At 42.0% G+C, this 25472-nt stretch overlaps 1 protein-coding gene across 8 annotated transcripts in view; it reads left to right on the plus strand.

The window, feature by feature from the left end:
• The window catches only part of YAP1 (Yes1 associated transcriptional regulator), a 140188-nt gene that overhangs the window by 85945 nt on the left and 28771 nt on the right, over positions 1 to 25472 (plus strand). For 4 of the 8 annotated variants that reach the window (XM_073338081.2, XM_073338101.2, XM_073338119.2 and 1 more), the window contains one exon: positions 23106 to 23299. In XM_073338081.2, coding sequence (XP_073194182.1) covers positions 23106 to 23299 — 194 coding nt within the window. The remainder of the gene's footprint in view (positions 1 to 23105; positions 23300 to 25472) is intronic. The other 4 variants (XM_073338091.2, XM_073338130.2, XM_073338110.2 and 1 more) reach the window with 1 other exon arrangement.

A 25472-nucleotide genomic window follows, 5' to 3' on the forward strand; every position in this document is an offset into this window, starting at 1 on the left:
AATCATCTAAACTTATATTTCTACTTGTCTTAGGCCAAGTTCTATATACTATCGAATGAGTGTTATTTTTCTCAGTCTATCATGTACATTCATCTACTGACTAGCACTCCTTTGTCACAAACGTAGGAAGTAAGGGCATTCTTTGGAGGCATGTCAAATCCTTTCAGTTATATCGATATTACAACAAGGACAAATGTCTATTTTAAATTGTTCTGAAAATTCAGTTTTTAAATAATACTCAGGTATCTGAAGGAGTTTAAAGAAACTTTAGTTTATTTTGAACTGCATAGATGTCACATCATTCAGGAACAGATTATAGCCATTTGCACTTGCTGCTCAATCTTGTTTGTATTTGAATTGTTTCTGCCTGCCTGTGCTATACAAAATGCAAGTCTTTTGTGAAATTTAAAGTAGTGGAGTGAGTGTACTCCACCAGATTACTGTTCAGTGCCACATACAATCAAACCTAGAAGTCGGTGAACCAATTGCAACAGCATTTTTTCCTGGGTTTAGTTATAAATTAATTAGGGGTAACAGGACAATCATTGATAATGTAAAATCATGGAAGTTGGCCACAAATCCTGTTATACTGTTTTAGGATACAAAAGGGACAGTTCGTTCTTGATGTTTGCAAACAATGGCAGCCTTGTTTAAAGAAAGCTAAGATTTCAAAAACCTGCCTACATTCATTTCATATTCTCAAAATATCTACTGCCCTAGTAACAGACGAACTAAAAGAAACCAAATCTCACTTGAACATAAATAAGAATGGCAGATGTAATGTATTGAAGTCCTAGGTGTGGATAAGTTATTAGAAGAATAGACATAGTAGGAAAAAGTCTCAACCAAATATTCAATACAGGAATGTGTACAGTGGTTACTTATCTTTTAAAATTGCCTACTGTGAGACCATATAACTAGAGATAGGTTTAAGCATCAGTCTTCATCCAGTTTTCCCCCAAATTCCAGGGTATTAAAATTAATCTGCAAAACAGAGTTGCTAACAGTGAAAGCACTTTATTGTGCTCATTTTAACTTAGTGTTCATAATATTGGTTTATGAAAAACATTTTGTTTTCCTTGAAAGATAAGAACAAACAAAAGACAAGTGCAAAGTACAGTAGAATCTCAGCATTATGAACAACTCAGGAATGGAGGTTCATAACACTGAAATGTTTGTAACTCTGAACAAAACAAAACTTTCAGAAGTTTACAACTAAGCATTGACTTAATACAGTTTTGAAACTTTACCATGCAGAAGAAAAACTTTTAACCATCTTAATTTAAATGAAGCAAGTACAGAAACAGTTTCCTTACCTTATCAAATCTTTTTAAAACTTTCCCTTTATTGTTTTAGTACTGTACTGTACTTGCGCTTTTTTCCCCCCTCTGCTGCTGCTCATTGCTTATTTCTGGTTGCAAATGAGGTGTGTGGATGACCAGTCAACTAATAACACTGCTGTTCTATTGTACTGCGCTTAATAAGGAAAACTCAAATGCATAAATACAAAATAGGGAATAACTGGCTGGCGGGTAGTACTGCAGAAAAGGATCAGAGTTAATAGTGGGTTACAAATTGAATATGAGCCAAAAGTGTGGTGCCGTTGTAAAAAAGGCTAATATTCTGGGATGTATTAACAAAAGTGTGCTATATTTAAGGCCCTTTATTTTCCGTTTTTATTTTTATTAGGGCTATCAAATAATTGCAGTTAACTCATGCGATTAACTCAAAGTTAATCGCGATTAATCGCAGTTTTACTCGCATTGTTAAACAATAGAATACCAATTGAAATTTATTACATATTTTGGATGTTTTTCTACATTTTCATATATATCGTATTCTGGGTTGTAATTGAAATTGAAGGGTATATTATTTTTGATTTACAAATATGTTCACTGTAAAAATGTTAAACAAAAGAAATTGTATTTTTCAGTTCACCTAATACAAGTACTGTAGTGCAGTCTTTGTCATGAAAGTGCAGCTTACAAATGTAGATTTTTTTTTTACATAACTGCATTCAAAAATAAAATAACATAAAATGTCAGAGCCTAAAAGTCCGCTCAGTCCTACTTCTTGTTCAGTCAATTGCTAAGACAAACAAGTTTGTTTACATTTGCAGGAGATAATGCTGCAATTTTCTTATTTACAATGTCACCAGAAAGTGAGAACAGGCATTTGCATGGCACTTTTGTAGCAGGCATTGCAAGGTGTTTACTTGCCAGATATACTAAATATTCGTATGCCCCTTCATGCTTCGGCTACTATTCCAGAGGATATGCTTCCATGCTATTAAAAAAAAAAAATGCATTACATTTGTGACTGAACTCCTTGGGGGAGAATTGTGTGTCCCCTGCTCTGTTTTACCTGCATTCTGCCATATATTTCACGTTATAGCTGTCTCGGATGATGACACAGCACATGTTGTTCATTTTAAGAACACTTTCACTGCAGATTTGACAAAATGCAAAAAAGGTACCCCTGTGAGATTTCTAAAGATAGCTACAGTACTCGACCCAAGATTTAAGAATCTGAAGTGACTTCCAAAAGCTGAGAGGGATGAGGTGTGGAGCATGCTTACAGAAGTCTTCAAAGAGCAACACTCCGATGTGGAAACCATAGAACCCGAACCACCAAAAAAGAAAATCAACCTTCTCCTGGTGGCATCTGACTTAGATAATGAAAATGAACATGCATCGTTCCGCACTGCTTTGGGTAGTTATCGAGCAGAACTCGTCATCAGCATGGACACGTCCCCTGGAATGATGGTTGAAGCGTGAAGGGACTTAAGAATCTTTAGCGCATCTGGCACGTGCCTGTTCTCACTTTCAGGTGACATTGTAAAGAAGAAGCAGGCAGCATTTTATCTGCTGTAAATGTAAAGAAACTTGTTTGTCGAAGCGATTGGCTGAACAAGAAGTAGGACTGAGTGGACTTGTAGGCTCTGACGTTTTACATTGTTTTATTTTTGAATGACGTTTTTGGTACAGAATGCTTCATTTGTAAGTTCAACTTTCATGATAAAGAGATTGCACTACAGTACTTGTGTTAGATGAATGAAAAATACTATTTCTTTTGGGGTTTTTTACAGTGCAAATACTTGTAATCAAAAATAAATATAAAGTGAGCACTGTACACTTTGTATTCTGTGTTGTAATTGAAATCAATATATTTGAAAATGTAGAAAACAGCCAAAAATATTTAAATACATGGTATTCTATTATTTAACAGCAATCGCGATTGCTTTCTTTAGTTGCTTGACAGCCCTAATTTTTATTTATCGGTGTTTATTACTATAACAACAAAAATAGGTGAAAACCTGTAGGAAAAACTTAATTTTTCTGGGTAAATATCAGGGTTTATTTTGGTGGATATAAGGATGGGAAAAAAGTATTCAGTAGATTAATGCTCTGAATAATGAATTCAGTGTGGCTTGCTGTAGAACTAAAACAGAACTCAAAACATAATACCACCTCCAAGTTGAAGAAAACAATATCTCTCTAATCCCCAAATAAAACTTTTCATTTGAATGAACAGTTTACTGTTGTAAACTTAGAACTATTAGCCTATACATATTTACATTTAATAATTGGGTCACACCATTTGCCGGACGTGTACTGAACTTCATCCTTTCCTTCCTGTTTTTATTTTTGTAAAACTTTCGAATACTTCCTTGTGTTCTGAAACATATTTTTATACAGATTTTCATTTTGTTCCCATGTTGGTGTATCAGATCTTTAAACTGTTATCTGCTAACAGCTTGAAATGTTTACGTGGTGGCATGAGATTCATCAGTCCGTTCAGATGTGCACGCACTTCAGAGCTTGCGTCTATACCTGTTTGTATGCATCTTCTAGACTAATACATAGCTTTATTTCAATGGACAGCTTTGCATATACACATAGACTAATGTATTGTAATGCATATATCTTGTGCATTGTATTTTCCTAATAAAATAAATTATTTTTATTTTGTAGGGTGAAAATCGGGGGGGGGGAACATACTTTTTGTAAAACCCAGGGTTTTTTTGTTTTTTTTTGTTTGTTTTTGTTTTGGTAAAAATTGGTTTAAACTGAAAACGAAGGGGCTTATATATAAGACATGGGAGGTAACTGTGTTCTGCTGTACTTTGCACTGGTCAGGCCTCACCTGAAGTTCTAGTCCAGTTCTGGGCACCATACTTTAGGAAATATAGGGACAAATTGGAGAATGTCCAGAGGAGAGCAACAAAAAGTGTAGAGAGCCTGATCTAGGAGGAAAGCTTAAAAACACTGTGCATGTTTAGTCCTGAGAAAAGAAATCTATGAGGGGGACCTGATAAGTCTTTAAATATGTTAAGGGGTGTTATAAAGAGGACTGATCAGTTGTTCTCAATGTCCACTGAAGATAGAATAAGGATGGTGAGGTAGTGGAAAGGTTACCAAAGGGGAGGTTGTGGAACCCCCATCACTGAAGGTTTTAAAGAATAGGATAGAGGACAAATATCTGTTAGAGATGGTCTAAGTATAACTGTGGTCCTGCCTCAGCTCTGGATGAAGTAGATCAGTGGTTCTCAACTAGGGGTATCCAGACGTCTTCCAGAGGATACTTCAACTCATCTAGATATTTGCCTACTTTTACAACAGACTACATAAAAAGCACTAGCAAAGTCGGTATTAACTAAAATTTCATACAATGACTTGTTTATATTTCTCTTTATACTATACACTCAGGTGTAAGTACAATATTTATATTCCAATTGATTTAATTTATAATTATATTGTAAAAATGAGAAAGTAAGCAATTTTTCAGTAATAGTGTGCTATGACACTTTTTTGTGTTTTTTATGTCTGATTTTATAAGCAAGTAGCTTTTCAGTGAGGTGAAACTTGAGGGTACACAAGACAAATCAGACTCATGAAAGGGGTACAATAGTCTGAAAAGGTTGAGAGCCACTGAACTAGGTGACCTCTGGAAGTCCCTTCCAGCCCTACATTTCTATGATCATATGAAAATATGCTGTAAAGGGATTCACAAGGATGACTTACATCTTTCATAAACAACAAATTGCAGTACCAAACTTTTGTAAAAAGGCACACTTGAAATATGTGTTAAAGAGTTTTGATACAACTTTCTACCAATCCCACTGGTAACTTTTGTCTGTACAATCACATTTTCCTATTAAGAAAAAAAATCATCTTTGTCATGTGAAAAGGGCACTAAATATTGTGTGTTTATATTCACAAAATGCTGTCAAATGCACAAAATAAACTGAGAAAATAGAGAAGTAATTTTTAGACCATAGTGTGACCTTTTGTAAGCTGATGGTGTTCCTTTTAAATAATAAATTTGGAGAGTAGAGGTGGCTTGACTTTTGAAGGGTGAAGTGATTAATACACAGATGAATATTTGACTTCATTTTCCCTATTCTCCTTATTGATTACCTAGAAAGGTCCTTGAACACAAATCTGCAGGAGGAATTGCTGTGGCTGTAAACTAACAACAGTGCTGTGCCAGATTACACCAGCAGAGAACTGGCCCCTTATGTCTGTGAATTGTAATAATTCTCTGTCTTGCTCTTTGAAAAGCCAGTGAGCAATGTGTTTACCCCATTTTTCTCGTTAAAATAAGTGAAGGGTGGTCTAAAACTTCCCATAGCTGTCAATTATTCATTATCTACTGCAAGTAGATGCTATTTGTTGGTGAGTGAGGATAGAACAGTTAATGCCTTATATTTAAACAGCACCCTCAAACCATTCCAAAACACATGGTATATGTTAGAACTGACTGTAGTCAACAGATCATTGAGGTAAGCCATGAGGTAAGCTGTGAGTGCATAACACAGAAAAACTTTATATTGTCTCCAGTTGCCTGTTTAAAAAAAAAAAAAAACCAGTTCCCCTCCCCCAAATTCTCTTCTCTTCCCCTAGAAACAAAGCCATGTTTGTTCCTTTTCTGCCTGTGAGGTCTTTGCTGCCTGCCCTGTATGGGTGCAGAGCCCCATATTTAAATGCTTTCCATACCCAAGAAAGGTAAGAAACCGGATACACCAGGAAACTGATAAATTCCAGCTCTAATAGATAAATGACGTTGTTTGCCTTTGAATTAAAGCCATTTAAAATTAGCTATGTATGTAAGGATCATCACAAGACCATTTCAGTCTGTAAGTGGCAATCAAGGTGCACAAAAACAAAGATGCTTACGTGAGATCATATTGATAAAGCTTATTTAGGTAGCTTTTACTGTGCAGATTTCAGCACTCTTTCCTTGCTTAGTCACAAAGCTTTTATCCACAGTCACTGTTTCTTATTTGAATATTTAGAGCAAAAACAAAAGCTTGCCCCAAGGTGATACTTTGGGTATGTAATTAAGAGTTAAAAGTTTTAAAGATTATAAAAACTTGTTAATTTTCCTTGTCCTTTTGCCTGAAGCAAGGTGTCTTCAATGCTAGTCATGGTGGATAAATCAATGATTTTTTAAAAATGTTTTTGTTATTTAAATTGGATTTATTTTATTTTTGTTGTTTAAATTAAACATTTTTATTTTTTAAAATTGTTTAAAATGAAAGCTGAATTTAATACAAAATGTGTTACGGCCTAGATTTATAATCTTTTTAAAGGTTTAAATAAATACGCTGAATCCATGAGACTCTATCAGAATCTTTCTATATAAAGAAAGAATCAGGAGAAAAACATCTACCGTTTGAAGTCAAGCTTTATAAATAGGGCACAATAGGTCAGCCTAAGCAACTTAAGAATCTGTCTCATTTTCAAGAGACTTAGGCAAGATGAGGAATTTAAACTCCAGTCACTTTTACTTAGACATATTTGAAAATTTTCCCAGGCTGACCTGAAATAATCAGTTTAATTCACTGACTAGAGTTAATCCTTCTGCTTAATAAATCATTTAGTTTTAAATGTGAAACCTATTTTGGATACATAAACTTCTCTTATCAAAAGATTTTAATCAAAATACATTTTATATGCTGTAGTGTGTCTATTAAAATTCCTGTTACCCTCCAAATGCAGCTTGACACAAGTAATGAGCAAAAAGTTAATTATCTATTAAAAAAGCAAAATAACATTCTAAATGTTCTAAAAGTTCAGTTTAAAAGAATTTGAAAATATTAAGCTATATAGTTTCTCCAATAAATGTATCTAGTTATAGTGTGTACCCTCTTAGGTAGCAAAAAGATGAACCAAATGTAATGCAAAGGCGCTATTTAGTTGTAAATCAAGGTCTTTTAAGGGTTACGCCAACCAATGAGAGAATGCAACTTTCTTTAGATAATAACTGAAGTACAAATGGAAAAGTTGATTAAAATTGATTATTTAAATTGAGACTTTCCACATGGTGATTTAAATCAATTCACCCAGCTCCTAGTATTAAATATCCTGTTTGAAAACAGAATTGTAAGCAGTAAATTCTGATTTTTTTTTTTTGCTCCTGAAAATTAAAAATAATGTACTTGTTAAAGTCATTATTTGAATTTAAAAGTTTTCTTTCTTTCTATGTTAGCTGCAATCATGGTGGATAAAAAACAAAATTTTAATAAGTATAATTTTTAATTTTCAAATTTTTACTTAAATTTTGTTCTAGTTCTTCCCATATTAGAGTAAAATTGGTTATGTGGATGATTTGTACTTGTTTCTTCAGTTAGTTTCCTACTGTTAGTGGAATGTCAGATTTTACAGAGGTTTTTTTCCTACTAAGAAGTTTCACATTTAAAAATGCTCATCTGTGCTGGAAAGAGACAAAGTCCATGCTCTTAATTTAACAGCCTTACTGTGAGAAACAACAAAACTGATAAATAGGGCTGTCAGGCGATTACAAAAAATAATTGTGATTAATGCAGAAACGGTTGCAGGATCAAAAGCATTTATGGTTTAGTTCATTGTAAATTTTAACCTAAAAGTAGCTTAATTTTGGAAAGTTATACAAAGGTTTGACCTGATTAAAATCAGTATTTTGTTTTTTAATCAAGTGATTTTAAATTGCCCTTATTCTAAATCACCTGTAACCAGGGTGGAGTATTTAACATTTCAAAAGTTAATGTCTGTCTGCTAATGACATTTTAAAATAGAGTATAACTTCTGTAATAAAATTTTCTGAAAATATTCTTTATCCAGTAAGGATGTTTCAAAAGACTTAAGTTAAATGACCATATTGATTTGATTATTTTTGCTACCTAGATCTATTAATTACGGGTTTCACATTGAGCCCAGAGGCTGCTGATTGTCTCTTAAACTAGAATACTATCTGATCCAATATTTATCTTTTATGTATTTAGTTTCTGACTTATCAGTAGGGTGTTTGGATTAAACACGTAATCACAATTGTGGTTTTGCTGGCTCAGTAGTTTAGCTGCCTGGTGTGTCCTGCATAATATCTGTGAGGCAAAGCAGGGAAAGTTGCTGCTGGGGTGGAGTTGGAGTGGCTGTCTGCTGACTTTGAACAGCCAGAGATAAGGGCAATTAGAAGATCTCAATGCAGAGCTATGCAGCTGAGGAAAGCCTTAAAAGAGTACTTTGTCAGCCATGGTAATGTGCTGTGCTGGACAGTGCTATACCTGGCCCTGAAGTTTGGGGGTTGTTAGGAGTTGTGCAGCGCTTGGCATACATTTATGAATATATCACACTTTTAATGACGCTATGAATTATGTGATGGTTAGTATAATAATTACAAATGTACAGTGAGTTTTTAACTGAACCGGTGAGTTCTGTTTCAGAGTAACAGCCGTGTTAGTCTGTATTTGCAAAAGGAAAAGGAGTACTTGTGGCACCTTAGAGACTAACCAATTTATTTGAGCATAAGCTTTCGTGAGCTACAGCTCACTTCATCGGATGCAACAATGAGTTCTGTGGTCCTGTTCTGTTACAAGTAATGTGCTTTGACTAGCATTAGGCAGTCTGCCATATATGTTATGAAGTAATAAAGATGAATTTATTTCCAAAAAATAAAAAGTATTGTATACCAAAAACACTGCAAAAAATGTACAGTTAAACAATACAGTGCAAACTTATAAATTAATGGAACAGAGCTTTAAAAGTAGAATAGTAAAAAAAGTTCCAGTCTATTTCTGTCAAACATACACCAATCATGCCACTCTCGGCCATTGTTTGTGAAGCTGTAGTTTTCCTTACTGTCCCATGGTATGATATTGTAGGGGTAGAGATGCAGCTTATGGTGCCACCTGGAACACTGCTGAAATGGACTTTTCCATTGACTGAAAAGGGAGGCAAGCCCATGTCTGTTGAACCTGTAAGTCAACAAGCGCCTGCAGCATCTGTGTTTGCTGCCTGAAAAGCCCCATTATGTCCTGGTGCATCTCCGTCTCCTTTTCCTGCTGCAATTCCTAGGCCTTTTGCCTGTCAGCTTTTTCTTTCTTTCTACAGACTGTCTTGCTATATTCAACCTCCAGGCCCACAGTTCATAATCCTGGCTTGCAGGATCTCACTGAACGTGTCCTCCCTAGTCTCCTTTTTCTCTTCATCAGGGTCAGGCGTTCCGAGCGTGTGGGGGGAGCCCCCCTCAAGGCCATAATGCAGCAGCTAAAGATAAAATAGACAGATGTATCATTGTATTTATAGTCACAACAGAAAGCATAAGATAAGATTCAGAACTCCTTCTTATTCCCATAAAACTTTTAAATAAGATATGCTTACTGACACTTCAGCTTTAGACTGCCTTTGCACAGCACCACTCTCCAGCCACAACCATGGTGAGTATGGCCCTCCAGAGCTGAGAGGTGGAAATGAGGAGGGGATTGTTTGGTTGCATAAAACAATAACATTTCGGCCCCTGTTTGTATGAGTACAAGTATAGGGTAAAGGCACTGAGTATTGGCACTATTTTCCACAGGCGGTGGTGATTTTAGCTGATATTTCACTCCTGAGGGTCACAGAAGTACAGAAAACACACAGCTGATGCTGGCATTCCAAAGTTGCATGGGCCTGTATGCCACTAGCCCATTTACTGAAATGGTGCCTGCTAAAGTCATCAAGGAGTGGCATGGGGAAGTGTTCTACTGTGGAGGAAGAAGGCAGACGTCCCTAGAAATCTTTACAAGAGGATTGCCAATTATCTCCATGAAAATTTCACCGAGATCTCCTAGGAAGCTACAAGACACAGCCCTGGGTACATAAACTGTTCTGCATGCCTTCTCTCCCCACCTAACCCTAGAGGGGAACGAAAAGCAGATGACAACCCTGCCTCTGTTGGTTGTGCCTCTGCCTCTTCTCATATGAGTAAAACAATGAAAAGTCAATAGCTGTGTTCTGCTAACTTGGGGTTGGGCCAGTTTCCACTTCACGATTCAACATTTTAAAGGAGAATGCATGCAGATACTTACCTGAGGTTCTTCCCTTGGATTGAACTCGTCCATGCTTGACTGCTGGGAGTGTCTAGACTACAGTGGAGCCTCAAGAAGATCCTGGCTTGCGACAGAGCTGGACTCCCCTGCCACATGTCCCTCTTGCTCCTCCTCCCCCACTATAACTCCTGAGGGCTCGTGGTGGGGTCTCCACCAAGTATGGCATGCAGCTCATTGTAAAAGCAGCAGGTCTCTTACTCAGCACCAGATCAACTGTTGGCCTCTGTGGCAGGGTGGACTAGATGCAAAGGGCCCCTGCTGGAGGCCTCGCAGCCCTGTGTCACCCTGTCCCAGAATAGAGCAGAGAGAGGTCCTCCAGGCAGTCTGAAGTAGTTGCAGAGGAGCAGCCAATCTGGGACCAGAAGGGCTCTATATAAGAGAAGCAGTAGTGCAGAGAAGTTCGGTTGCAGTGTAGAGCTCAAAGAGGAAGGTCCGGGTGCCTTGCTGACTAGACAAACAGCTCATTGCAGAGAACTCACCAGACAGAACCGAGCCCAGGAAAGGCTGCTGAAGACCGGGTGCCTGGCTGGCAGGAAGAACAACAGGACTAGCGGAAGGTCAGTGCAGGCAGGCTGAAGCCCAGGGGCACTGAGCACAGAACCTGGCCAGGCCAGCAAGGGTATAGCTGGTCTGGTTAAAGACTGAGCCCAGGGAGGCCTGCTGAAACACCATCAGCTTTGGGTACTGAGATGGGGTCTGGCTGGGTGGTTGAAGAAGGGTGTGCCTTTGGGAGAAGCCTTAGAGCTACGGCCTCATACCAGGGCCAACATGAGAACTTGGACTGTATACACTGGAAGGGTATGGCTTGACCAGAGGGCTGAGCTGCGGAAGACCTGCTGAGAGAGCCATCGGCTGGGGGGCGCTCACAAGAGGTGTGTTCCACCCTGATACAAGAACTAAAATCAAAAGCAGGTTCACACCCAACCAACCAAAGGGGGCTGCCCCACAAAAAGTACTATTTGCAGGCACTATTGCCCAGAGAAAGGGAGTGCTCGCAAGAGGCGGATGCCGACCCCGTTACAGCCTCCCTAGCCTTGTGGTATGTCTTCACACAACAAGGGAGAGCTCCTAGTTGTACTTACCAAGCTGGGCTATACACATGGGGATCTTAAAGTGGATATGGCTTCTGGTCTCTGTGACCTCTGGGCAGCAATGTTCACAATTGTGACCAGAGCAGAGACAGGCAGGCATTGTGGGACAGCTTCTGGAGGACTGTTAGAGATGACATAGTGCACACAGTGGTTTACACTTGCACCTCATTGACCACAGTACGATGACCACGGCTCAGTACCATTTGCGGAGGTGGTGTTACTGTGTTTCCGTAACAGCACTTACGTTGGTGGGAGACAATTTTGAGTGCAAACATATACACAGGTCAATATAAGTCATCTTGCATTAACTTAACTTTGATTATACATTTCAATCTCAGTAAGCAGCACCTCTGAGTACTGTAGCAATTTTGTATGCAGTGTTCTTGTAGTCATATTGGTCCCAGAATCTTAGAGAGAAAAGGTGAGTGAGGTAATATCTCCTACTGGACCAACTTCTGTTGGTGAGAGAGCTTTGAAGGTTACACAGAGCTCTTCTTCAGGTCTGGGAAAGGTATTCAGTGTGTCACAGCTAAATACAAAGTGGAACAGATTGTTTGGCACCACCTACTATAAAGAACTCGAAGACCACAATTTACCCAGGAATTAATGGGTATCATCAAATCCTTCCCCAAACAACTCTAGGAGAAACTCTACATCATCATCCCCCATGACTCCTCACTCCATGGACCTTCTACATACTTCCCAATATACACAATCAATGGAACCAAGGCAGACCAACCATATCTGGCCATGGAACTTTTAGTGAAGGAATATCGGGACTCATAGAAACATCCTCAAACTACTCACCACACAAAGGGCCAGCTTCCTCTGGGACACAACCAATTATCTTCAGAAACTCCGCTACTTTGACAACCTACCTCAGATCACCATTCTTGCCACCATCGATGTCACCTTCCCATACACCAATATCTGTCACAATGACCGCATCACTGCTTGCTTCAAATATCTACTAGAGTACCTAGACAATGGACAACCCTCAGATATCCACCCCAAACCCACCACCAAACTCATCCATTTCATCCTCACCCATATCAATTTTACATTCAACAACCAACACTTTGTCCAAACCATGGGAACAGCTGTGGGTACTAGGATGGCTCCCCAGTATGCTACCTCTTCCTAAGGAAGAGGAGGGATTTCTGGACAAATGCACCATGAAACAAATGATATACCTGAGATACATCAATGATATTTTCATCCTTTGGACAGAAGATGAAACTTCCTCATAGATTTCCACCACAACTTCAACCCCATCCATTAAACTCTCTCTGGAATACTCCCTCAGTAGCGTCAACTTACTGGCCGCCATGATCAACTTCAACAATAGAAACATACAGACAACTATGTACAAAAAGCCCACGGATCACCACACATACTTTTAATACCAGTAACTACTTCAAACGTACCGAGAAATCTGTTACCTACAGTCAGGCACTCAGATACCACAGAATATGCTCAGAGGAGAAAGGCAACGGTATATACCTTAACACTGTCTTCACCAAACAAGGATAATCCACTAGAGAGCTACATCACATGATGGAATGGGCCACCCGAATAGCTCAGAAGAACCTGTTGCCATATGGAAAGGAGTAGCACCTATGTTACCCTTGTGGTGAGTTTGCTGTCTGTTTGTGCGCTTGCTGCTTGACCGTAGTGTATAATGGGGACTGTTTGGCGGGGCTGTGTGCTGAGCCTAGTGCCTTGCTAGGCAAGGTTGAGAGCTTCTTAAAAAAGCTTTGATCCCTCATCCCTTTAGGATCTGTTAACCAAGGGGCGGGGCTACTTGGAGAGAACAAGTGTTTAAAAATCCAGCTCCTAAAGAGGAGCTAGTGAACAGAAGGAGCAAATGGGAGTTTTGCGAGGGAGTGAGATACACCTAGCATTCTCTAAACTTAGGCCAATAGCCCACTCCACCCCCCAAAAAAAGAAGCTGCAAGAGGAAAAAGAATGCAGGTAGAAGTCCACAGTGGAGTGGGAGCTATCCAGTTTATTGCATTGAATGCAATATGTATGAATCCCTGTCTTGTGGGCAGGTGGTGTGTGTGTGCATTCAGTGCAAGGAGCTCATGGCCCTTAGAGGCAGAGTACGGGCTCCTGAGACCAGAGTGGCTGAGCTGAAATAGCTGAGGGACACGTAGATACATACATGAGACTTTCTGGGACACAGTAGAGCAGTCTCACCCCCAGTTTGACAGCCTCTGTGCCATTGGGAAGGATGAAAATCTCAGGGAAGGAGAACGTCAAATTGGAAGAGAGAAATGATGATGTCATTGGATCCTTTCAGATGATGTCATGGGATCCTCTCACACTGAGGATACCTCTTTGAGGGACGGGGCCAGTTACAAGGAAGAAGCAAGTAATTGGAATGTGGGATTCGATCATTAGAAATATAGCTGAGTTTCTGATGAATGAGAGAACCACATGGTGAATTGCCTGCCGGGTGCAAAGGCTGCAGATCTCTCAAAACATCTAGACAGATTTATGTGTAGTGCTGGGGAGGAGCACTGGTGGTTGTGGTACATGACATAGAAAAAGCTTAGGAGAGAGGTCCTGGAGGCCAGATTTAGAGGACTAGGAAGGAGATTGAAGTCCAGGATCTCCATAGTAGCATTTTCTGAAATGCTTCCAATTCCACATGCAAGGTCAGTTAGGCAGAATTGCAGGGTCTCAATGTGTGGATGAGACAATGTTGTAAGGGAGGAAGGGTTTAAGTTTATTAGGAACTAGGGAGCCTTTTGGGAAAGGAGGAGCTTATACAGGAAGGATGGGCTCCACCTAAATCAAAAGGAAACAGATTGCTGGCATGTAAAATTAAGAAGGTCATAGAGAAGTTTTTAATCGAAGGGGGCTTAGGGAAAGCCAACAGGTGTGGAGGAGCACATGATTTAGACAGAAACATCCCATGGGGGGATCTGTTAACGGGAATTTTTCTAGTAAAGAAGAGAGGTTAGAAGTTGATAAAGTACGGGTAGGAACTGAAGAGAAACATTCAAATGAAAGAGTCCCATTCATTTACTTCACATGAAGGCAGACAATAAACAGTGGCAAATGTTATAAGTGCTAGAAGTCTAAATACTACAAATGGGTGGACTTGAGTGCCTTGTATTAAATGAGGATATTGATATAATAGGCATCACAGACACATGGTGGAATTATGACAATCAATGGGACACTAATACCAGGTTACAAAATATATAGGAATAACAGAATAGGTTGTGCTGGCGGGGGGGTGGCACTATATGTGAAAGAAGGCGTAGAGTCAAATATTAATCAAACTGTATCCCAGAATCTGTATGGATAGAAATTCTATGCTTGAATAATAAAAGTGCAGCAGTAGGTACACACTATGGATAGGGCCCTACCAATTTCATGGCCGTGAAAAATGTGTCACAGTCTGTGAAATCTGCCATTCCCCATGAAATCTGATCTCCCTGTGCTGCTGGGAGCCTGGGGCTCCTCCCTTTTAGTCTGGCTGGGCTGTGGAGGGACACTTCTGTGCTGGAGCAGCCTGGGAGCTGGGCTCCAGGCTTCCGTCCCCTCCCACTCCCATGTGGCTCCTGGCGCCAAGCTTGGGGCTTCTGTCAGTGACAGTCCGGACAGCCTGGGCTCTGGGCTTCTGCCCACTTCTGCTGCGGCTTTGGGCACAGAGCTCAGGGCTTCATTCCCCAGCAGCTCCTGCCGGTCTGGGAGCTTCTGCTCCCAAAGGCTGCAGCTGAGGCAGCCCAGGCTCTGGGCTTCTGCCACCACTTCTGGCTCCGGGCATGAAGCTTCCTCCCCCTGTGGCTGCTGTCAGGGCTGGGGACTTCTGCTCCCAGCAGCTGCAGGCAGGGGAGCCTGGGCTCGGGGCTTCTGCCCCACTCCACTTCATCTGAGGTTTGGGGCAACCTGGGCTTGAGGTTTCCAACGCCCCCACCCACTCTCCCGTGTCTCCATCCGGGGCTTGAGACTTCAGCCCTTGCAACTGCAGCCGAGACTTGGAGTGACCAGGTAGGGGTTACTGCCGGGGCTGGAGCATCCATTTTTGCGGGCAGGGCGGGGGCCACGAATTGGCCAGGGGGCCCTACCTTAATCTGCCACTGGCCTGGATTAGCAGCAGGAACTCCTGGCACCTACCCACCTCTGGGCACTTCCTCTAGCCCAACCCTGAAGGCAGCACAGAAGTTAGGATGGCAATCTTGGGACCCCCTTACTATAAGAGCTTTGCAATTCCCTCCCTTCCTTCTTCCCCCCCCCCATCCCATTTTGGGTCAGGACCCCCATGGTTAGAACACCCTGAAATTTTAGATGTAAACATCTGCAGTCATGAAATTGACCAATTAAAAAATCCTCTGGCTGTGAAATTAACCAGAATGGACCAGTGAATTTGGTAGGGCCCTAACTATGGATCACCTGACCAGGACGGTGATTGTGAAATGTTCAGGGAGATTAGAGAGGCTATAAAAAATAGAAAACTCAGTAATAATGGCATATTTCAACTATCCCCCTATTGTAGGGATGGGCAAACATTTTGGCCCAAGGGCCACATCAGGGTTGCGAAACTGTATGGAGGTCCGGGTAGGGAAGGCTATGCCTCCCCAAACAGCCTGGCTCCCACCCCATCCCACTTTCCACCCCCTGACTGCCCCCCTCAGAACCTCCGACCCATCCAACCCCCCGTGGTCCTTGTGCCCTGACTGCCCCCTCCTGGCACCCCACCCCCTATCCACCCCCCCTGCCCCCAACTGCCCTGACCCCTATTGACACCCCTGCCCCGACAGGCCCCCCGGGACTCCCATACCTATCCAACCCCCCTGGTTCACAGTCCCCTGACCACCCCCCGAAACCTCCACCCCATCCAATGACTCCCTGTCCCCTGACTGGCCCCCGGGACCCTCTGCCACTTATCCAACCCACCCACCCTGCCCCCTTACCATGCCGCTCAGAGCAGCAGGACTAGCAGCCGCGCCACCCGGCTAGAGCCAGTCACGCTTCCCGTGCGGCAGCATAACTACGGGGGAGGGGAGAGCAGGGGAGGGGCCAGGGGCTGGCCTTCCCGGCCGGGAGTTCAAGGGCCAGGCGGGACAGTTCCCCAAGACGGATGTGGCCCACGGGCTGTAGTTTGCCCACCTCTGCCCTATTGACTGGGTACATGGCACATCAGGAAGGAAAGCAGAAATAAAGTTTCTAGACGCTATTAATGACTGATTCTTGGAGCAGCTAATCCTGGAACCCACAAGGGGAGGCAATTCTTGGGTTTTGTCCTAAGTGGAGCACAGGATCTGGTCCAAGAAGTGAATATAGCCAAACAGCTTGTAATGTGTTAACTACTTACGCTAAACTGTCTGTTCCACCTTGTGTTTAACTGTAATACTGAGTACATTTCCCAACCCTGAAGATGACCTCTGTGTAATCTTGAAAGCTTGTGTTTCTTACCCACCTTGTCTCTACTGTAACATTTGGCAGGAACGCTATCAATTTGAAATCTAGTCAGTTTCAAAATGTGAATTAAAGGAATTTCAGGACTTTGGAAAGGGGAAGTAATTGGTTAAGAACAAAAAAGTTAGACACATTTGACTGCTTTTTTTAAATTTAAATTACAAAGTTGGAAGATGAAGAGAATGCAGAACATGATGTATCTAAATTTTTGTGGTGTCTTATGACATTTTATGCCCCAAAATTAATTCAAAATGGTTTATATATGAGTAGTGCCATGTAGATTTAAACCATGAATGAATTACTGTAAACAAAAGTTAATATTAAATACTATGAGTTGGTGGAAAGTGTTCTAGAGAGTTCCAACGGGGATTGATATGTGTCATTTATCATATTCATTTGTGATCTGGGCAAGGGACTAAACAGCATGTTATTGAAATTGCAGATAAAATTAAAAATGGTAGGTGTAACTATCAGTGAGGACAAGAATAATGCAAAGGAATTTAGAAAAGTTACAAATGCACTCAGGAAATAAATTCAGAATAAGGAAATTAGATACTGCATCTGAGAAACTAATCCAAATCTGAGGCTATGTCTACACTACCACGGTAAGTTGACCTACTCTGTGCAACTCCAGCTACGTGAATAATGTAGCTGGAGTCGACTTACCTTACATCGAGTTATCGCAGGGTCTACACTGCGGGGGGTCGACGGTTTCTCCCATCGACTTACCTTACTCTTCTCATTGGGGGTAGAGTACAGGAGTCGACTGGTGAGCAATCTGCTGTCGATTTGGCGGGTCTTCACTAGACCTGCTAAATCGACTGCTGGTGGATCGATCTCAGACCTTCGATCCCGGCTGTAGTGTAGTTGTGGCCTCAGATATTAGAGAGCACGGAAACCTGGAAAGTAATAAATGTTTGGGCTTTTTTATTTGGATTTCAACATAGACCTATTGCATACAAAAAAGACTGTTAAATGAATGTTCTTTAAGTTGCAAAGTGAAGCATTTGGAAGCTAGGAAATGCCAGACTTAAGAATGGTTGCCCATGCAGGCTTCATTTGGCCAGTTTATGCATCCTACCTACTAAGTGAATGTGCAGGAATTCTGTGGAAAAAAGTATTGTGATAGTGTAATTAAAGTTTGTATCATAATGCATATGCACAAAGGAGTTGAACTGCAGCAGAACTACAGCCACATAGGCTGCGAACTAAAAAAAATCTGGCACTTCCTAACTTTTGACTACTTGACTTTGCAGCCTATTCTTTTAACATAGTTTTGGGGATGTAATTTCCTAGGTTTATTTTAAAGGACAAAGGTAAAAGTTTCAGCTGTAAAAATCTCACCATCATGCTTCATTAGCAGGTTTTCTGTCATGAACCTTCAGCAATGCAGCACAGACTTCTACCATTTATACTTTAGGTAACTACTTTAGCTGGCAGCAGGAGAAGGCTGTAATTCCACATGGGGGAAAATGAGTCACTGGCACAGTGACCATGTGCTGCGTCTAGAGGGTGATTGTTGGGAGTCTGACACAGCTTTCTCTCATTCCCACTCCAGGAAGTGGGGCACTTCTGCTCCATATGGAATCTCTAGATGGAGGATGGACTGTTGGGTCCTGGGGATTTAAGGGGGGAGCCAGAAAGTAAGGATTACAACTCAGTTAAATCTGTATCTTGTTTCACAGACGAGGAAAAGGCACTTCTCTACTGTGAGGGCTATTCTCCCCCAGCTGCATAACAAATGCCTGCTGCAACCAGTGGAGGTGTGAAAGCTTTTTTTTTTTTTTTTTTTTTTTAAAAAGTCACAAAAATCCTTCATAAGGGAAAGTGTTAACCTAAATATGAGGTCACTGGTATCTTCTCCTATTTAAAAAACAAACAAACCTAACCTCTGTTCTAGGTGCCCTGTTAGATTATAATTAAAAATTTGGTCAAACAAAGACAAAGCAGCTGGCTTTTCATTACACCAAAACAGCCTGTTAGCCAAAAACCAAACTCCTTCCTCAGTTCCCATAAGCTCTAATCCACTTCCCAATAAAAGAAAATCCCCACCATTCTGCTTCCCTGAATGCCTGCCCTGGTAACTGTGTTTGCAGCATGTCCTTGCCACTAACAAATTAGTAAACTCCAGCTCCGGCACCTGTGCTGATCCCAGCCATGGCAGTGTCTCATGGGGAAAGAAGCAGGCCTTTCAAGTAGGCAGGTCCCAAGCTATGTTGGGCTTTATAAGTCATAATCAGCTTCTTCGACCTTGTCTTGAGTAGGAAATAAAGTGGGTTCATGCCATGTGTTACCTCATTTTAGTTAACATGTTAGCTAAAATCCCAGCGAAGACAAGATAACTGTAATTTTAACACATTACCAGGTAAAGGTAAGCACTAACGGAAGGCCTGCAGTTCACTTCAACCTGCTAACACGTGGAAACTAAAACTGCCTTGGCTTCACTAGGATTTTACCTCATGTTTCCTAAAGCTTTTTAAGAACACACCTTTCTATTTTCCCTTGTGAAGATGCTTTCTGTACATACTCTCTACTCAGAGGAAAGAGGCGGGGGAAAAAAAGCACCAGTGCACATCCTTGAGCTCTGGTATCACGTGTTCATGGAGATGCCCAGCTTTACAATAGTCTGCTACCTTCTGTGTCGGCTTTAGTTTCCAGGTTGATTTAAAGGTGTTCTGTGTAACAGTGCATTGCATCATCTAAACTTGAAACGATTAGGTGTGAATGACAGTTAGTTGCATGGTCTGCATCTGAGAGAGGAGTTTGTAACTATCTGTGCAAATGTGGAGAAAGTTGTGGTCACTGCTGCTGTATGACATCAGCTGCTGTCCGATAAACACCACCCCCTTAAATCACGCACTCTATTGACAAACATGCCCTCAGTTAGAGGGGCAAATATAATCTTTGCCATATCCTTTGGTTGCTTCTCCCAGCCCACCATCATCACCTCAATCTAACCTGAACTGATCTTCATCCAGCTCACTCTCATCTATGCCCCATATACTATCAGAGACTATGGAAGGTGCTCAATCATACTGTCTGTCTGAGATAAAATGGAGTCTCAGAGTTGAGCATTGCCAGCATATTCTGTGGGGAGAGATGGCAAAATCCATTCCTACTCACTAATCATCCCAACCTCCATATTGAACAGCAAAGATGATGAAATATACCTGTATTATTTCCCCCCAAAGGGAGCGGGGGGCCTTAGAGGGCCATAAGGGCAGAAAAGCAAATGCCTAAAACTACCCTTCAGGATCTCTCTGACAGAAAAGAAGGAAGTTACAGGAAGCTAGCTTAAGCTGCTTGTACTTTGGGAGTAGACTAAACTCTTCACAGTCAGGGGTTTCAAAGACAGCTGGTACTCCAGAAGCAGCGTGGACTCTTGATAATCATTGCTGGGAGATCAGTGACCCGCACCACCAGTATCATTTAGAGATAAAAGCAGATTGACAAAGGTCTGAGGCTCCTAGATGCTGAGTTCTGTCATCTAGCCTTCTTCCTATTCTTAACTCAGAATGGAAGATTGTCATAATTATCCAGGTTGACCGTTTCAATGGGTGGTTTCTTAAGCAGAGGTTGTACGTGTTTCTTTAAAAACATAGTGTGCCCTGCATTCAGAGGTGGAAGTAAGCCAGTATGCCCCAGTACGGCATACCAGCAAGAGCCGGTACGGCATACCTTGACCGGCTTTCCCAGATGGCAATTTAAAGCCCTGGGGTAGCGGCGGCAGGGCTCCGGCAGGGATTTAAAGGGCCCCAGAGCTCCAGCCGCTGCTACCGCCCCAGGGCCCTTTAAATCGCCGCCGGAGCCCCGCCGCCGCGACCCCAGGGCTCTGGCAGGGATTTAAAGGGCCAGGACAGTAGCTGTGGCTGGAGCCCCAGGGCCCTTTAAATCACCAGTGGAGCCCCGCTGCCGCTACCCCAGGGCTCGGGCAGCAGAGCTCAGGCAGAGCTTTAAAGGGCTCGGGGTTCTGGCAGCTGCTACCACAGCAGAGCCCCAGGCCCTTTAAAGCTCTGCCAGAGCCCCGGGGTAGCGGTGGCAGCCAGGAGCCACTACCGCAGCTGGAGCCCTGGGCCCTTTAAATCAAGATTTAAAGGGCCCACGGATTTAAGGCCCTGCTTCTTCCGGTTGAGGCCACGCCCCCTGCTCAGGACTCCAGCATACTGGTAAGTCCTTTAACTTACTTTCACCCCGCCTGCATTCCTTTAAAACAAGGCATTAACAAGTGCCATCTGTGAACACAGCACTTGGCCCCTCACCAACTTTCACTGGTCAGGAAGGACATACAGTGGAACCTCAGAGTTACCTCAGGAATGGAGGTTGTTCATAACTCTGAACAAAACATTATGGTTGTTCTTTCAAAAGTTTGCAACTGAACATTGACTCACTATAGCTTTGAAACTTTACTATGCAGAAGATAAATGCTGTTCTTCCTTCATTTTTTTTAGCAGTTTACGTTTAATGTTGTACTGTAGCGTGTTTACTTTTTTTTGGTCTCTGCTGCTGCCTGATTGCATACTTCTGGTTCCAAATGAGGTGTGTGGTTGACTGGTCAGTTCGTAACTCTGGTGTTTGACAGGTTTCAGAGTAGCAGCCGTGTTAGTCTGTATTCGCAAAAAGAAAAGGAGTACTTGTGGCACCTTAGAGACTAACCAATTTATTTGAGCATAAGCTTTGTGAGTTACATCCAGTGAAGTGATGCATCTGATGAAGTGAGCTGTAGCTCACGAAAGCTTATGCTCAGATAATTTGGTTAGTCTCTAAGGTGCCACAAGTACTCCTTTTCTTTTTACTCTGGTGTTTGTAACTCTAAGGTTCTACTGTAGACTCAAAAACCAGTTGTGAAACAAAGTTTGCCCATCACATCCAGAGTCTCAGCGTCACTTGCCTAATTCTGAATCAGAGACAGCTTAGCCTCCAGCCTTTCAAGATCCTGCTTGGCTGCAATGCTCAGAGTTCAGACCATGCTTTGCATGTCCAGTTTTCTCTGCAAAATGATAAGAAATATCCTCACAACTGGGGGTGCTGAAATCTGCCCCTGAAGCAATGTAGTCTGGCTACAGCAGAAAATCTGTGCAGACTAAATCTGTTGTTTGAGAACCTGCAGATACCATAGGCACAGAGGAGGATTCTTAGTCTCTACTATTGAATAGCTACTTCAAAAAAGTCTTAACTGTTTGCAACTAATATTTTAGAGCCTGTGTCTTCTGCCACCACCATCTTTCTTCTCCCTTCATCCATCAGAAATTATCACCAGAATGACCTGAGAGGATGAAGCTGGGGAGGAAGATGCATAGAAAAGCATCACAGAATAGAGAAGTTCTGTATGACTTTAGTAAAACCACTGTCACATTACATTTCAGTTCTGAGTGCTTCAAAACCAGACTTAATGACAAATTGGGAGGGAGTTTTAAGAACTCTAAATGAGGGATTGATTTTATTTATAGACCTAAGTGTGTACATGTTGGCTGAACAGAGGGTAGGAACATACAAATATCTGAAATTTTCAGCACTAAGGATGGTGAAAAATTGCTTAGGATTGCACAGGAAGGTATAACTGGATGTATAACTGGATGAAATTTGAAGGAAAAATTAGGTTGACTGTTGTAAAAAGCTTCCTTGACACAATAAGATTCTACTATGTAATAGTCTCTTAGGGGAAGTCATAAAAGACCATCAACTGGGTCATTTAAAACTAGAAAATGTATCGGGGAATTATTCAAAGTAAGAGGACAGAGATGAGATGATTCAATATGTGTTTTGTCATTTAAATATGTAGGGTTCTGTGAAAGCAATATCGAGTCATCTCAAGAACATGAGTTTAATGTGCCTGGACTTGTCCTAAAGATGAGAATAAACAACTATAAAAAGTGGAGGTGAAAATCATCAAATTTTATCTTCATGTTTGGATTACTGCCATTTGGAATGAACAGCTGTGTTTTGGTACCACCTTTAAACCATAGAGACAGCATTTCAAAAAATGCATGTACAAGTTGAGCGCGTGCTTTCTTGAAAATTTGAGCATACTCTGATTCCCCAACAATAGCATCTGCCTATTTTGGGCTTCTGCCTCGCAACCTGTGGAAAATCAGTGCAGGTGTATGGTCTGTAGTGCCGTGGTTTGCAGTGGGTTACAGGTTCTGTCAAATTACTTTCAGCATGTTTTCTTTCCTTTCCTGTATGTTTGAATGTCATTTTAAAATGTACATTTTATTCTTTTGACTCCATAGCTATGAATCAGCGCATCAGCCAAAGTGCTCCAGTGAAACAACCACCCCCACTGGCTCCTCAGAGTCCTCAAGGTGGAGTGATGGGCGGGGGCAGCTCCAATCAGCAGCAACAGATGAGACTGCAACAGCTGCAGATGGAGAAAGAGAGGCTGCGACTGAAGCATCAAGAACTGCTTCGGCAGGTGAGGCCACAGGTTAGACACAGACTTCCACTATATTTTTTGTATGTTTTTGTTGTTGCACTTACGTGGCAATTCCAGCAAGCGTAAAGCACCAGAGACCACACAAGGACTTGGCTACATTCATTATGATGTCACCTCAGTAGCAGAAGCTCTCGACCAGTGGTTTTCAAACTTTTTTTTTGGCGACCCGATGGAAGAAAATTGTTGATGCCTGCGACCCAATGGAGCTGGGGATGAGGGGTTTGGGATGTGTGAGGGAGCTCAGGGCTGGTGCCGGGAAAGAGGGGCTCAGGTGTGGGAGGGGGCTCTGGGCTTGGGCAGGGGGTTGGGGTGCAGGAGAGGGGTCAGGGCTCAGCTGGGGATGCAGGTTCTGGGGTGGGGCTGGGGATTAGGGGTTTGGAGTGCAGGAGGGGGCTCCAGATTTGGGGGGGGGCTCAGGGCTGAGGCAGAGGATTGGGGTGTCAGCTTACCTCCGGTGGCTCCCGATCAGCTGTGCAGCCAGGGTACAGGGGCAGGCTTCCCGCCTGTCCTGGCACCGTGGACTGCACTGCGCCCTGGAAGTGGCCAGCAGCAGGTCCGGTTCCTAGGTGGAGACGCACAAGCAGCTCCACGCAGCTCTTCCCCGCAGACACCACCCGCTGCCTAAAGGGAGTGCGGAGCCAGTGCTTGGGGTGGGGGCAGCGCGCAGAGCCCCATGGCTTCCTTGCCTAGGAACCGGACCTGCTGCTGGCCGCTTCCAGGGCGCAGCGCCTTGTCAGAACAGGTAGGGACTACTAGCTTTTATTGGCCAGCCGCCAGGGTCCCTGGGTGCTGAGCAAGGCGACCCAGTACTAGGTCGCGGATCCAAAGTTTGAAAACCACTGCTCTAGACTTGCTAGATGCAAGAGTTTTTCCTAAGCAAAATTCCCAAAGAGCAAACATCTTCGCTAGTTGAAGTGTCATTAGGGTGGTACAAGTAAGAGAGCACCACAGAGGAATGATCTCATTGGAGATTTCTCTGAGAACGTTTTTCACATCCAAAGAGCTCAGACTCAAACAAGAGCCAGAGCGGCTGGTTCCTCACATCTGCTTTGTCCTTCATTTTAAGGAAAAACCTTTTCAATATAAACTTTTTTTTTAAGTATGATTTTAGAACACATTGCAATCCAAAGGATACAAAAGTGTTTTTCAAGTTACATGCTCTATGTAGAGGAATCACCTCATTACTGAAATTCATCCACTTCCAAATGGTGTGCAGGCTGAACAATTGAATAGGCTTTGCTGGGTTTGGACCCTGTTGTTCTCTTGTGTCTAGGTATTTTAAACCTGGTGCTTAAATGTTATGCCATTCCCTCTAGAACTTTTCTAGTAACAAAAACTGGTCATTGAGAGAACTAAGGTTTACGTATCAGATTGGTCGGTCTGGGAGGCAGGAACCCTGGATTTTGAATCCCAGCTCTGACTCCCTTTGTGGCTTTGGACAACCCAATTAAACTTTCCACCCAAGTTTCTCCATTTGTAAAATGCGGTAATGTTTATTTACTATCTCGCAGGGTATTGTGAAGATTAATGGTTGAAAGCACTTTGAAGATGGAAAGTGCTGTAAAAATATTCACTATTCAAATAGCCCAGTGTTTTCAAAGGATAACAGCAATATAAGTAGGAACACTGTAAAGACAAAAGGAAAACATCATGCACTGTAATTTAGTTAAGCCAGCTTTCAACATGGGGTAAAGGTGGTCCAAATATCCAGTCAGTAATGAATTAAGTATATTGATACGCTAACTAAACACACAACCCATTATAAGCAGCTTCTTTAAATGAGTTACAGGAAGGAAAATGTGAGGAAAAAAAAATATATATATATATGTGAGGCATTGCTTATATTGCCATCATAAGGAAGGAATTCCAAAAGTGTAATTATTTACTTACAAGCAGCATACTTAACAGAGCATTTAACATGTTCTTTTTTTACTTTGTTTTAACTAGCTTTTAATTTAACAATTTACCCAGATTCAGTTGTAGATTATGGACTTTGTTAGTTTTGAAACTGGGTAACCTTGGGGAAGAAAATCCAACCAGACCATGATGTCTGTTTCTACAATCGCCACTTTAAAAGTTCCATTAACATTTTTCTTTCTGGGTTTTTGGTAGAAGATTGGCTACCATCTTGTCCCAGAAATTTAGGTTATCTTCAGTTTTGTAG

Source organism: Lepidochelys kempii, chromosome 1, assembly GCF_965140285.1.
Source record: "Lepidochelys kempii isolate rLepKem1 chromosome 1, rLepKem1.hap1, whole genome shotgun sequence".
Classification (NCBI taxonomy): domain Eukaryota; kingdom Metazoa; phylum Chordata; order Testudines; family Cheloniidae; genus Lepidochelys; species Lepidochelys kempii.